The 15,245-nt window shown below is 43.4% G+C and overlaps 1 protein-coding gene across 1 annotated transcript; it reads right to left on the minus strand.

The window, feature by feature from the left end:
- Positions 1–399: 399 nt before the first annotated feature.
- On the minus strand, positions 400–15,240 carry YIPF3 (Yip1 domain family member 3). Its single transcript, XM_056852523.1, has 9 exons — positions 15,128–15,240; positions 10,679–10,879; positions 9,085–9,191; positions 7,211–7,256; positions 5,379–5,471; positions 4,360–4,491; positions 3,605–3,718; positions 2,197–2,320; positions 400–521 (listed from the first exon to the last, which is right to left on the minus strand). Exons 1-9 carry the CDS (start codon positions 15,212–15,214, stop codon positions 400–402), a joined length of 1,026 nt encoding a protein of 341 aa, XP_056708501.1. The 5' UTR covers positions 15,215–15,240.
- Positions 15,241–15,245: the final 5 nt, after the last annotated feature.

The raw sequence follows: 15,245 nt of genomic DNA on the forward strand, positions 1-15,245 counted from the left end.
CTATCTGCTCTTCTAGGTTTGTGATCCGGGCTCATTGGAAGAGATTGCTCAGAACTAACATCCATTTAATTTAATTCTTCAATTGCCGAAAGAAGAGTACAAGTACACAGACTGAAGAGACGACAGCAAGCACAAAGGGTGGGGGGAGCAAAGTGATCGAGCTATGCAATCCCAGCTAAATGTGCATGGGCCAGGAGAACGGCTCTACCAAGCACAACTGGGATGAAGCTGGAGAAAAGAAGTTCCTCTGCTCAAGAGCACGCAGCCATCATTTCCAAAAGGAGATGTGCAGGAAAAAAAACAAGTCCAGCTTCTGTTACTTTGTCCCTCTTCCCTGGTAACAGCAGCAGAATGTACGACCTACGCAGAGGCAGGGAGAGCAGGCAGCGTCCGTTAAGGCTACAAGGCCAGTGCAACTGTTTTGGATGTTGTGTTCAGTACAGCAGAGGAAACAGCGGGAATGTCTCTGGCAACTCTTTGAAAGGGAGGGATGTTGGGTCCTTCCAATGTGTCCAGGATGCCTGTGAGCGAGAAGAGCAACATTGCAAGTTAATACCAAACCTACAGTGTTATCTACATCAATGAATGCCATGTTTCAGCTAACTGCTTTTATCCCTTGCCGTCTCAGAACTGATACAGGTAGAGTATCCCTTATCCAGACATCCCATATCCGGACTGATCCGAAAACCAGACCCTTTGAGCCGGCATGCAGGGAGATCCGTGCAGCCTGCTTTCAGTGTTTCCTCTCACCTAAAAAAATAAAATACAGTGTACGCTGCATCGTAGGTGGAGACTGAAAACCTGCTGTTGCTAGTTTGTTTGTTGTTGCTCTTGTTTAACAGCTGATGCACGTATTCTGATGAGACAGTTACACCTTTGCTTTCTGATAGTATTTTTTAATAATTTTGTGTACATTGAACTGTTTAAAATTATATTCAGGCTATGTGAATAAAGCGTATATAAAACATAAATGAATTTGGTCTCATTATGTATATGCAAAATTTCCAAAAATTCCAATATACGGAAAGATCCGAAATACGGGCCACTTCTGGTCCCAAGCAGTCCGGATAAAGGATACTCAACCTATATTTGTTTGTTTTCTATACACGTACACTTTACCCTCCAGGAAGTGCAGGTCTGGGTGGTGTGGGACATTATTTTTCTTAATATTAAATCTGCAGTCTGTTAAAGGAGGGGTGGACCCCGAGATGTAGTTGTGAAGATGTCTGGAATCATGGCATAACTAGGCTTCTAGCCTGTGTTAGCGGATTAAATAAGAATTGTAATTAAATGAATGGGTGTAATGAGGCAAATTAATCTGACCCTGTAAAGGTTGTGATAAAGGCCATGGGAAGGGACAGTGCAAGACTTTAGCTGATTCAGACTAAGAGTACAAAAGCTTGTATTTTTTTAAGAAGATATGAGGCTGTGTTTGAGGACAAAACACCAACAGGAACAGATCATAAGATATGGAAGCTGTACCCCCTTCCTCTGTAAGTGTCAGCAGAATATGCAATAACCAAAACAAAACTGACCAGTCTAGGTACACTTCAAATCTTCCCCGAGTGAGGAACACTCCTGCCAGGCCAACATCAACAATCAGATCACAAGCAAATCATTTCAGACTGCCCACATGCTTGTTACTGTATATTCATAAAAGAAGAGTTAACAATGGGAAAATGGGACTGCTTCTACCCATGATGAGCTTCCTATAAGGATATTACTACAATGTGCATGAGAAGACGAGCCTGTTCATCACATGCGACAACGTACACACCTTTTCCTTATATAGAAATTAAGCATAAAGGGAAGTCGTTATGTTTGAAACTGCTCTAAGACGGGTGGGAAGGGAATGAGGCTTTCACAGGTAGGGATTTGAAACCACGGCTCCAGCCAGGTAAAACATGGAGTAACTGATATTTCATTGGCAAAGACTCTGGAGACATCCAGCAAAAGAGTTCAGGGAAAGGGATGAACTTCACCTTTCTCACGCAGCCTGCGGTTTGTCCCAAAACTCCTCTTTGAGGAGTGGGAGAGCCTCACAAGCAAACTGCAGTCACAGGACTGGGGAAGGAGCTGCAGCAATGAGGGGGAAATCAAATGAAACTAACAAACGAACCAAAAAAAGAGAGACTTTCCCCCCTGCTAGATCCAATCCATGTTTTTCTAGCAGCAAAACATATTATCTTCTCTTACCTTCCACAACCTTATGATAAGCAAAGTGCAGATAAAGGAGGAACAGCATGTGCAGGGCAGCAAGAGCTCCACAAAGGATAAGTCGTTGAGTATGTCCCACTGTGCGTGACACAAGCACAGCAACCTAGGAAAAGACAGAAACTGAGGCCTCTCAAATTCTGGCAAAAAATACCTCCCAAGATACAAATGCCGAAGGGTAAGAAAGTTACAGCAGTTCCCACGGCTTAACCTTTCAGTACAGAATTCAGTGGTCGGAAAGGTACTGGGGCCTCTCATAAAAATAAAGTTTTTTTCCATCTTTCACTCTGTCCTTTCAATGACAGCTTTTCATCTGCACCAGGGGGTGCAATTATGAATTTGAGTACCATTAGAGTATGCATAAAAGAGTCCTGTGGTGCAGAGTAGTGAGCTGCAGTACTGCAATCCAAGCTCTGCTCATGACCTGAGTTCGATCCCGATGGAAGTTGGTTTCAGGTAGCTGGCTCAAGGTTGACTCAGCCTTCCATCCTTCCGAGGTCGGTAAAATGAGTACCCAGCTTGCTGGGGGTAAAGGGAAGATGACTGGGGAAGGCACTGGCAAACCACCCCGTAAACAAAGTTTGCCTAGTAAACGTCGGGATGTGACGTTACCCCATGGGTCAGGAATGACCCGGTGCTTGCACAAGGGGACCTTTACCTTTTTAGAGTATGCATATACGTCAGATTTCAAGGGTAAAGAACCACGCTGGGGAAGCAGTCATTGCGCAATAGTGACAATGAGGAAATGCTGTATGAGATTAGCAGAGGCCTCTCAGAATTTAATATCTGGCATAAAACAAGAGAGTCAGGCAGTTTCATGTCATGTTATTTTAAGCTGGGATGGAAACTGAAGACTCTCCACTTCAAAAAAGGATATGTTTTAGATACCCAGTTAACACTGGTATAAGCAGATCCAGTCTTTAAGCTTTAATCAGCGGAACATTTTCCCCATCACAAACCTGAGCCAACAATCTTTTAAATCAGTTTTCTTTCCATTGATGGCTGTAATTACCACAAAATACATTTTAGTGCTATGTAATCAAATCTAAGGTACTTTGAATGACAGATGATGCATAACTCTGAATGAGGCATAAAGGACCTTCAAAAGTCCGTTGCTGTAGTCAATAACCCTGAACCGTAAACCACTGAATGCAGTGGCAGAAAGGCAGCATATAAATGAAGTAAATAAATACATGGCTGATGCAACCTACTATACAGATGAGAAGAGAAAGTAAGATTCCTTTAGCTGGAGGGGATGATCCGCTATGCAGTTTTTTACTGCAAAGCAGAACAGAGATCATCACACACACACACACACACACATAATCAACTGGCCATCCAAAGAGGAACCATTACACATACCTCCCCTGCTATGTCTAAAACAACTTACCATGCGTAGTGTAGACAGCCCACCAATGCCCAGCCAGAAGATATAAAAGAGGGAGTGAAAATGAATATTGTAGGTGACAAAGAGGGTGATGCAATGCCCAAAAAGGCCATACCCCTGTAAGGGAAGAAATGCGCAATGAGAACAGCACAAGAGGTGAGAGAACTCCCAGACAGAAGTAAATCAATAAGTTCTTGCTGCATATTCTCCCATAGACAGCACTGGCTTCAGCAGTGGCACAGGCCAATGAGCTGAAGAAGACTGGCAGAATTATGCTTCACTGAAGCAGCCATTAGAAAATGTTAAGTTATGCCCCAGGCAGCCCTGGATGACTGACGAACTTAATTACCACACACACTTGCAAAGGTTAATTAATTTCTGCCAGGAAGCTAACTAGTACTGCCCTGTTTCACTGCCAGTGTCCAGCATGGGATATAGTATCAAAGGCCATCAGAGGAAGCCAGGCAAAAGAGAAAAGGCAAATATAAAGACACGAAGTTGCCATATACTGACTTAGACCATTGACTGATTAAGGCCAGTATTGTCTACTCTGACTGAGAACACCTCTCTGGGGCCTCAGGCAGAGATCTTTCACATCCTGATGCTTTTTCACTGGAATGACAGAGACTGAACCTGTTGTAAAACAGATGTTCTGCCACCGAGCCATGGCCCCTCCTCTAAGCAAGAAGCAATTTTATTCCTACTCTTTAGTCGATTCCAAAGACTCAACTATAGTGAGAGAGGTAATTCTTACTTACCAACAGTGACAACATCTGCACCATGGTGATCTGAGCATTGCATAGGTATGCCAGGAAGTAGATGAAGGAGGAAACTCCTAGCCAGTAACCAAAGCAGGTACCAATGGCTGTACCCATCAGAGTACCTTCCCTCTGCAGAAGAGCAATAAGGATGTTAGCCAAGCCTTTTAACAGGACTGCTAAGCAGCACTGACCACACATGCTCCCACCAAAAGGGTTTGCTGCACCTTCAAGACAGAACGCATCCTCCTCAGCATCTGTCCAAGTGACTTCAAAGTTCAAAAATACCCTGCGTAAGAAAACAGGCCTAGATAATAGCCCCTTATGTTATGTTTAAAAAATGGGGGGACTTAAGAGTTTACTATTAGTATGGAAGAATGGGGTTGGATCTAGGAAACGGTTAGCTCTAGATTGACTTTTCATTGGCATCTGACTCCACATAGATTAGCACTCACCTTTAACTCACTGCAAGATAAACACTGGAGGTGCAGTTCATCATTTGCTGATATATTTCATATCTTTTAGAAATGATCTAAGATATAGATGCTTTGGAGAACTATGATCCAGTTTATTAGTAAAATGTTATGTATCAACATATCTCTTGAAACCTAAGATAACACTGCTTGGGTACTTGAAAGATCATGCGGATCCCTTAACAAGGAGCTTGTTTTAAGTTTGTTCACTACTGATAAGAGGGTTATAGCAGCGAACTGGAAAAAGGCAGAGCCCCCTTCTATAAATGAATGGTTTGATAAAATCTGCTGTACTGCTGATTAACATTTTATCAGAGAATCTGAAGGAGAAATTTTTAAAAGCCTGGTAAGTTTAATGAACACTGAATTCTGTTTATTATGTTCTGGACTGAGAAAATAAGTTACAAGATCTACTCATCTGCCTTTTATGGATTATTGTGCTTCTTGCGTATGCATTTTTCTTTTGTTTGGATAGTTTTTATTTGTGTGTATGTAATTATAAGCAATAACAAATTAATTAAAAAAAACAAGCCCCCCCCTACTCACAATAATGGTATCAGATGTTTTCATTCCATGCAGCAAGATAGCCACCAGGGTAAAGACCAGCATGAGGGGACCATAAAGCTCACCAGCTATCTTCTATAAAAGGAGGAAGAAATGGTAGTGATTGGTAAGTTTTGCTTGAAACCACCGGCATCAGAATAATTACAGTGTCCAAGCCTTCACTCACATTCCAAGAGAAGTAGCAAATGGACCTATTATGCTATTTTATAAGAAGCAAGAATTGTCTTTCCCTTTCCAGAAAATGGGTTTGAGGCAGTTCAACTGATGCGAAATGGTATATAGAAGCTTACTGCACACAACAGATTAAATGGCTTAATTTCACAAATGTGCACAGAGCTGGAATTTCTGATGCCCCAAGTACTCACTTGCCAGGACCAATACAAGTCAGCAACACTATGTCACCCAAGCATTTAAGCCTTAACAAGCAGCTATGCCTTGACTTTTCTACTAGCACAAGCCCATTGTGAAATCACTGCAGATCAGCCAATGGTGTCGAGATGGGCAATCAGTGAAGAGCAAAAGAAAGTGAGGAGTGTAGTAGGGCTGTCAAGAGGGAAGTTGTCAACACTTATGACCCATTGCACTGATGGGTACTTGGGTGGAGAATGAATAGAGGAAGAGGAGGGAACGCACATGGCAGTGAGGTAGCTACACACAACTTCTGCTCCATTACACTTAGTAGAAACAGCCATATTTACCAAAGCTTTCTGTCCAAGTGATTCATCATTACGAAAGCACCAGTGTGCATCTGTGATGAAACGGACCGCCACCTCTTGTTATATTTCCATATATTTCCTGTTGTTAGGATATGTGACAGAAACCCTAATACCTTACTAGGGCTCAAGAGTGCCATCTACAGCATGTGGGATCTTAGACACCTGGGGTATATTAGAATGACCCATTCACTTCCATTCCACATTGACCATCCTGCCAGACTTAATCCCTTTTGGACAAAGAACAATCCAGTCTGGGCCAGATCACCTATTTGTCATGGAAATTCAGAGCGATTACCAAATACTTGATGGAGGTGGGACTATATTTTATACAGCTCTGATTGGTAACAGAAGCCTTTGATAACAGAGATGGGGGCATTGTGTGCCCTTTGCTACATCAGCTTGTCACTCTTAGAAAGCAGGCTGGCTTAGGTCCAGCTTCATAGACCATCAATATCTGGACATCTGGGGTTTTGCCTTGTCTTCAGTTTTCAGCAGAAACTAAGTCCACAGGAGGTTGGGTAGGGGTTAAGGACTCCTCCAATTTAAAGCTAGGGACTCTGCACGTACTCTGAAGAACCTGCTTCAGCCTCGGTGACATGTGTTTAACTTAGTCAAATAAGAAGCAGTACAGTAGAACTATTTAAGTACTGTGTGCTCTGTGCCTTTCCCCTAAATTTTGTTTTTGCTTTTCCCCTCGCCATCTTTTGAATCCACCCACCCTTTCCTTTCTTTTCCCCTCTTTGATAATAAACATTTCTATAAAGCCTTTTTTTGGCTTCGCTTGTACAAGTTACTCCTCTGGGATATTTCTCTTATTCTCTGCACGGGTGTTACATAGTTGGTTATAAGGTATTTTCTAGGATTTGTATTCTGTCACTTCATTATTGCTCTAGTACTGTGCTGCAAGAATGCTTTTTCAGCAAATCAGTCTAGATGTTTTCAGGAGGTTCTGTGTGGTGGCAGCTGGTTACCAGGGTGCTTCCAGGGAACCCTTGGTCTAAGGGATTTTCCCAGCAGGGAAAGACACTACTCCCCCACTCCTACCTTAACAGGATACATCAGCTCTGACATAACATAACCAAATATTCAGCAGCTTACCTGTGGAAAATTAATCATCTTCATCGGAATCATGGACTCCAGCAACCTGAACCAGAACAAGGCATACAGGACAGTGTTAATGGCTCCAAATAAAGAAGTCAGATTTCAGAGGCATTCATTCATTTTGAAATAGCCTGCGGGTTTGCCAGGCCAACAGACAGGATATGAATTTAAAAAGGACATAAGTCAACAAAACGTACCTTTTGCCAGACCTGATGCCACCAAGTCAGAGTCTCAGCACCACAATTCTATTCTGTCACTAACTCACAGCTATAAAAGGCTGGAAATATTGCCCTGAAGAGAAGGGCACACAGCCTAACCCTTATCTTGTTTACTCCATGGGGGTAAATGCTCAAGAGAAGTAACATTCTTTGTCATTTGTTTGTTGTTAATACAGTTGTCATGCAGGGGTCAGGAAGGGCTTAAGAACAATGACCAGCAATTTTTGTTTTGGGATCATGTATTGTGTATGATAGATTTGATTTGTAGTTGTCAGACACAACAGACAACGCTAAGAAATGTGCTCAACCGATACTCAACATCCTGATTTTCACTTGCGATAGCATCAAAAGAATGAAAATCAAACAGCTTGACATGATCTGCTTGAACAGTGAAAGCACAGGTAAAATCCTTTATCGCGTTCCCCAAATTGCCTCATAAAGTCCAGTAAGCAGTCACAACAGCTGCATGGTGTTTTTCTCTATCGTACAAAGACTACTTAAGGGCAGTTTATCATATATCCAAATAGCAAAGTCAGCCAAATCTTTGGATACTTAAATCCAGTGACTGGAGCTGTGAACAGTCAAGACAGATCTTTTTACAAACCAGAAAAGGGCCCCAGGTTTTTAAAAATATCTGAAATCTAAAAAAAAAAAAAAACTGTTTTTTTTTAAAAAAACATGAAAATGATAAAAGGAGCACCTGTAGCTTTAAGAAATGGATTCCTTCTATGGCTGCTGCAAGGCAACCACGGCATTCCAGGCTTCAATTTCTGTAAGTAAAAGGTGGGAGGATGGGGGAGGAACCCTACAAGGTCTATTTTGGCCTTTCAGGGAGGACTCACTGGGTAGGAGGCCTAGGGTTGCCAGCTCCAGGCAAGGAAATTCCTGGATAATTTGTGGCAAAGTCTGAGGAGAGCAGGCTTTGTGGAGTGAAGAGCCCCCAGCAAGTTATAATGCTATAGAGTTTACCCTCCAAAGCAGCCATTTCCTCCAAGGAAACTAGAGCTGCCAATCTCCAGGTTGGGGGCTGGAGATCTCCTAGAATTACAGCTGCTCTCCAGATGACAAAGATCAGTTCCCCTTGAGAAAATGGCTACTTTGGAGGGTGAGGTCTATGGAATTATACCCTGCTGAGGTCACTCCCCTCCATAAACCCTGCGCTCCCCTGGCTCCACCCCCAAATCTCCATGAATTTCCCAACCTCGAGCTGGAAATCCTAAGGGGGAACTGATCTCTGTAGCTGGGAGATCTGTTGTTATTTATTTATTATTAGCATTTATATCCTGCTCTCACTACTGGCAAGACAAGATCTCCAGGCTCCACCTGGAGGCTGGCAACCCTAGAAGGAGAGAATGACGCAAGAAAAGGGGAGAGGCTGTGGGGGTTTCAGGAATGAGGAAGTAGTGGGGGAGGAGGGAAATAGTGGAGAAATGGGATGCCTCCCCCAAGTCATTGTGGGTTTCCACTTGTTATTTTTAATAACAGAAAAATGCCTAATGGCAAGGAATGGCATTTTAGAGTGGGCTGCACCCCTGCTACTAACAGTTTCATTTATAAAGGGCAATCTTATGAAAACCTCTGGTAGAATGGACAAAATATAAGTGGGAGGAAAACAATCACCAGCTTTTGCTGGCACCTGCCACGTTTTTTTACCTGTTCCGAACTTGCATTGGCTCAACGTCAAAGTAGGGCCTGAGAATGTCAATGTTAGCATACAGATTGAAGGCTTTTGAGGCTTGTCTCTTTCCAGCCTGCCACATCTAGGAGAGAGAAAGAGAGAAACGCATCCACCCGAGAGCTTCTTTCTTAATTCTACAGAGAGCCAAGTAACTGAATTGTTATAAGGGGCTGATATCTTCTCCACAAAGATCAACACAGCAGACAGTCCTTTTCCCCCAACCCACCCCATCACTGATTTTTGGAGTTGTAGGCTAGAAAATTATGCTGTTACAAAAACCCAGACACAGCCAGGAATTGGCAACAGACTTCGCTGTCTCTGCAAGTACACTGCTTCTGGCAGGGCGAAGGGACTGACTGTCCCATTACTAATCTCCTAAGGCAGAAATGCTGAAGGGGCCTATTTGCTGATCACGCATGCAGAAGAGGATGCTCGAGCTCTTACGTCTCTGTATTTGGCTTTTAGGTCAGAGAGTGAGTGTCACAGTGTGGGCTCATTTTGCTTCTGGGGAGCAAGTGGAGCTAGATCGAAATCTCCAAAGGCTACTCAGAAAATGCAACTGCCCCAAAACTGAGGAGCAAGATTAATCACTCACACTCACAACAGCGACCACATCACAGCAGTGCTTCAAGAATCACACTGGCTGCCAACTGGTTTCCAGGCACAATTCAGAATACTGGCTTTTAAGGCCTAGTCCAGTTTGGGACCAGGGCACCTAGAGAATCACCTATTGCTGTATGAACCTGCCCATAAGTTCAGATCATCAGAGGTCCTGCTCTAGGAGCCCCCTGCTTTCAAAAGAGAGGTGGGTGGCTACCAGTGACACGGCATTTCTAATATGTCTTTAGAACGTCTTCCCGGCAACTTGCCAGGCACCAAACTTAGTAAGCCTTGAGTGTGAGATGGAAACAGTCTTATTTCCTAAAGCAATTGTTAATGACTTAACAAAGTTGTTTGTTTTTCTGGCTCCTTTTAAATGCTAGCTATTGATTTATGTATGCTCTTTTACAATTGATACAATTTTCTACTCTATTAGTCATGGTGTTATTGCTTTGATTTAGTAAATAACTAATTTATGCAAGCTCCTTAATATTAATTTATATGCTGCTTTTATCTGTTTTAGTTTTTTTTAATTTACCGTCACTTTGCTCTTTTTAACCACTGTAAGCAGACTTGCAAGTTATTTTAATGCAGAGAGATATTTTTAAAATAGTTAAAATAAACCAATCTAATTCTAAGCAATGGGTTTTCAGAAACCTAGCACTGGCTAACAACTTAATCCTTCGCATACTTATCTGAGAGTAAGCTCCACTTAATAGAGTGGGACTTACTTCTGAGTAAGCCTGGAAAGGATTGCACTGTCAGGTAAAGTCAGAGATCTGCATACATTGTACAGATTATAAGCTGTTCATTGAAGGAAGACAGACGCCAAGCTGGAAGGAGAACTAAGACACAGTTCCCGGAGGACTACAATTAGATGGAAGATGTAGAAACCAGCTCTCTGCAGCACTCAGAACTCAAATACTCAAATCAGAAGAGCTAAAACAGGCCAAACAGAGCTCCAGTTACCTGATCTGCAACTTGCCGACCCAACTGTCCCTTAAAACCCTTCATTCCCAAGAATTCTCCATCTTCCTCGTCGGCAGCGGCTGCCTCTGCATCCACCTCTTCCTCTTCCTTCATGCGTTGGTGCATTTCACCCATGTCTTCAAAACTGGAACCAGATGTGTCATCCATGTTTTCCATATCAATCACAGCAGAGCCCCCACCCTGAACAACACAAAAATATGCAGACTGTTAAAGATGGGTTGCATCTCTAGCTAAGGGGCAACGAAGGAAAGCAGAATGAGTTCCTCTTACCAGATCCAGCCAAACGGGAACAGACACAAAAGGCAATTGGCACAAACTAAACTACTTACCATTTCCAAATTTCATCCTCAATCACTTGGGCAGGCAAGATTCACTATTCTGCATATCAGTAGACTTTGATGTGAAACAATAAGGGAAACCATATCTGTTCCCATTTATTTTCCCAGGTGTTTCCACTTCTTCAAATATTACTGAATGGCCCAAGAGAAAGCTAGTACTGAACGCTGTTCTCTTGTAACACACTGATGTCAGTAAGGGTAGAATGGACAGGAGCTCCAGATTAAGGCTTCAAGCAGCTCTGACAAAATGTACCAGTCATAGCATAAAAAAAAAAAACTCAGGAGACACTGCTAGAGATCACCGAAACAGATTTGTGTTTTTGAGAAAATACAGCACAACAGATCACACCAAGACTGGAGATATTAAAGCATGTCCCCTGAAGAAAGAGAACAGGCAAAGAGGAACTGTGCTCCCATTTGCCACTGTTCAGCGGCATATTGTCTGTACTTTGTTACATTAAGAGCAGTGGAGCTGTTCTACAATGTCAGACAACGTGTTGGAGAAGTTCTCAAAAGTTGGACAGCAGCAGCTTGTTATACTGGGAAAGATAATCACAACGAACATACTCACACAGGTCACTATACCTTTTGAACTCATTAACTTGTCAGACCAGTCACTTCTCAGCTGTGCTCAAACAGGAAGATACATTGGAAAGTTGAGTACCTCCCATGTAGTTTGTTCAACAGACAGGAATTTAATTTGCTCTTTCGGTTCCCTTGGGTTTAAAGGGCACTAACAATGCTATACTATTTGTTACAGCAACTGCTGCAGCTAATTTAATTTAGGAACTCAGGGTGGCATACATAGGAGCCACCCCATTTTACCCTCAGTTACCCTAGAAGGTAAGCAATGTTGAGAGGCAGCAACTGACCAATAAGGTCATTTGCAAAGTTGAGTGGGACTTAGAGTCAAGCCTCCTCAGTTGCAGCTCAGATTGAGTATAGCAGAACTAGATTACTGGATACAGGAGAGAGTCAGGTTTAAATCCCCAGTCTGTCATGAAGCTCACTAGGTGATCATGGGCCAACCACGATTTCTCAGCAACTCACACCTTGCGGGATTTTTAAGATCAAATGGAAGGATGAAACCTCCGATTTTTAGAGGAAGGGGGAGATATGAAAAGTCTAATAAATAATATTGTTAAGCGTCTCAAGTATTTTATTGATTAAAAATGACTAGACTATGTTTCCAATTATTTGAGGAAGTGTACAAAAAATAAACCCAACATTGTAACCAATAATAATAAAAAACCTAATCAACACAAAATCAAAGATCCAGTTTTTATTTTCTCAATGGCTATTTAGTTGACGCAACACTTAAAAAAAGAGGGAAAGCTATCAATTCCCAGGTTTTTCAAAGGTTGTTAGTCAAATGCTGCTTTAAATGGAACCTCTCTTTTCACTGGTTTGCTTTCACCCATTTGTATTCATATTTCTTTTAAGAAATAAGTACAGTCCTGCCAGACCAAGACCAGTGGTCCATCTAGTACAGAATCCTGTCTCGCTCAGTAGCTAACCAGTTCCTCTGGAGGTGCATAGAGGCCGAGGCCTTCCCCTGATGTTGCCTCCTGGCACTGGTATTCAGAGGTTTACTGTCTCTGAATGTAGAGATTTGCTTTAGTCACCATGGCTAGTAACCACTGACAGACCTATCCTTCATGAACCTGTAGAAGGCCTGCAGCACAGATCTAAAGCAATTCCACTCCACGCCAGAGAATCGGGGCAGCGTGGAATTCATTTTAAAGGCAGGTAAATAAAGGGGGAGAGAGGGGGGATGGGGGGAAATGGCACCGAGGCCAAAGCAGCCCGAATAATGCTGAAAAAAATCTGGCATTATTCACAAGCACAGAATAAATCTGTAGATTCTCCAATAGTGCAAATATCTTTATTGGTGAACTAGAACTTCAGTCTCGGCACAGAGGAAAACTATGGCTAACATGCCTGTGCTTGTGGGCCTTTGGGGTCTCTGGCTGGCTACTGCGGGAAAAGGGACACCGCATTAAATGGACTATTGGTCTAATTCAGCAGAGCTCTTCCTATTTCCTAAATTAACCTTTCCCCCTTAGGTTTAGTCCTACTGGCAACTGCTCATTCATGTGCATTCTCTGTGGTGGCTCCCATCTTTTGCCTGAGGTGGTCAGGAAGCTCCCGCACACTTTTTATCATTTCGTAGACTGTGTAAACAGAAATGTTCAAGATGGCATTTTACAAGGGAGTAGAACAGTAGCATAACGGAACAGCTCAAGAGGCCACTTCTGTAAGGGATAGTATTGTAGTCCAAGCCCTGACGTGGTTATCCCAGGCCAGCCTGATCTCATAGCTTCTCAGAAGCTAAGCATTGTCGACCCTTTGTAGCACTTTGATGGGAGACCACCAGAGAAAGCTCAGGATTGCTACGCAGACACAAACAATGGCAAACCACCTCTGAACATATTTCGCCTTGAAACTCCTACGGGCTTGCCACAAACTGCCTAAGACTTGACAGCAAACAAACACACCAAATGTAGTAGATTACAATATTTATTGAACATATCACACCTCATTGGTTCTTGTAGGTTATCCGGGCTGTGTAACCGTGGTCTTGGTATTTTCTTTCCTGACGTTTCGCCAGCAGCTGTGGCAGGCATCTTCAGAGGAGTAACACTGAAGGACAGGGTTACTCCTCTGAAGATGCCTGCCACAGCTGCTGGTGAAACGTCAGGAAAGAAAATACCAAGACCACAGTTACACAGCCCGGATAACCTACAAGAACCAATGAACTCTGACCGTGAAAGCCTTCGACAATATATCACACCTCCCTTTTTTATTGCAATGTGAACCGTGTAACCTCCTTTCCTCATTATAGTATGTCATGCCTTAGAAAGCTTTTCTGTAATCCTAGTCCAATTGCTTTTCATATTTTGTAAGCCGCCTTGCGCCTCAGTGAGAAAGGCAGGGTAATGTGTTCTGCACCAGTTCTTCTCAAAGGTACACATTCTTCGGAGACACGACAATTTTTTAAAAAACAACAGTCGCTCAACATGATCGTTATCAAATGGTTTGGGACCCTCCAACACAGCAGCCCAGAAGTGGTTCACCCTTCAGTGAATACCTGCAAAGAGTTCTTTCTGAACTCATTGACAGCCGCGGAGTTAAATGGGGCTCGCTCTCAAGTAACTCCGAACACCACAGTTTTAACTACTGCTTATGCTCCAGAGCAGAAAACAGGGAAATATATTATCTGACTCTTTCGAAGTAGGAGCATGCCTTGTTAATGCCTTAACCCCGACACAGTGATTTTGAGCAGGGTACCAAAAGTGGCCACCAAGATTAAGTTAATTCATGCCATCGTATTCCCTATTACTATGTATGGGTGTGAAAGCTGGACAGTGAAGAAAGCGGATAGGAAGAAAATAGATTCCTTTGAAATGGGGTGTTGGAGGAGCGTGTTACGGATACCGTGGACGGCCAAAAAAACAAATCAGTGGGTTCTAGATCAAATCAAGCCTGAACTGACCCTAGAAGCTAAAATGACTCAACTGAGGCTGTCGTATTTTGGTCACACCATGAGACGACAAGAGTCACTGGAAAAGACAGTCATGCTAGGAAAAGTTGAGGGAAGCGGAAAAAGAGGAAGACCCAACAAGAGATGGATGGACTCAATAAAGGAAGCCACGGCCTTCAGTTTGCAGGATCTGAGCAGGGCTGTCAAAGATAGGACATTTTGGAGGACTTTGATTCATAGGGTCACATGAACACATGAAGCTGCCTTATACTGAATCAGACCCTTGGTCCATCCAAGTCAGCATTGTCTACTCATCAGAAGGGCAGTGGCTCTCCAGAGACTCAGGCAGAGGTCTTTCACATCACCTACTTGCCTGGTGCCTTTAACTGGAGATGCCGGGAATCGAACCTGGGACCTTCTGCATGCCAAGCTGATGCTCTACCACTGAGCCACGGACCCTCTCCCCATGTCGCCATGAGTCGGAAGCGACTTGACGGCACTTAACCCCCACACACCAAAGGTGGCGGCTATTTTAGACTGGGCCCCCTCGAGGAGAAGGACATCATAACGAGAGAAGACTTCCGCATCCCCCGCCCCCCATCATACCTGCACGTTGTCCTCGAAGGCTCCCCACTCCGCCGCGGCCCCACTCCTCTGTCCTCTGGCTCCAGCGGCGGTCCCGGGGCCGGACATTTTCCCACCTGCCGTTTAGGGGGAGCAAACG

The sequence above is a fragment of the Euleptes europaea genome, chromosome 7 (assembly GCF_029931775.1).
Source record: "Euleptes europaea isolate rEulEur1 chromosome 7, rEulEur1.hap1, whole genome shotgun sequence".
NCBI lineage: Eukaryota > Metazoa > Chordata > Lepidosauria > Squamata > Sphaerodactylidae > Euleptes > Euleptes europaea.

Coding starts and splice junctions, on each gene's coding strand:
- YIPF3 (XM_056852523.1), bottom strand. CDS start 15,214: ATGTCCGGCCCCGGGACCGCCGCTGGAGCCAGAGGACAGAGGAGTGGG. Junction 10,880..15,127: donor CCTTCGAGGACAACGTGCAG/GTATGATGGGGG, acceptor TGTGTTGTTCAG/GGTGGGGGCTCTGCTGTGAT. Junction 522..2,196: donor TTATCATAAGGTTGTGGAAG/GTAAGAGAAGAT, acceptor TCTCGCTCACAG/GCATCCTGGACACATTGGAA.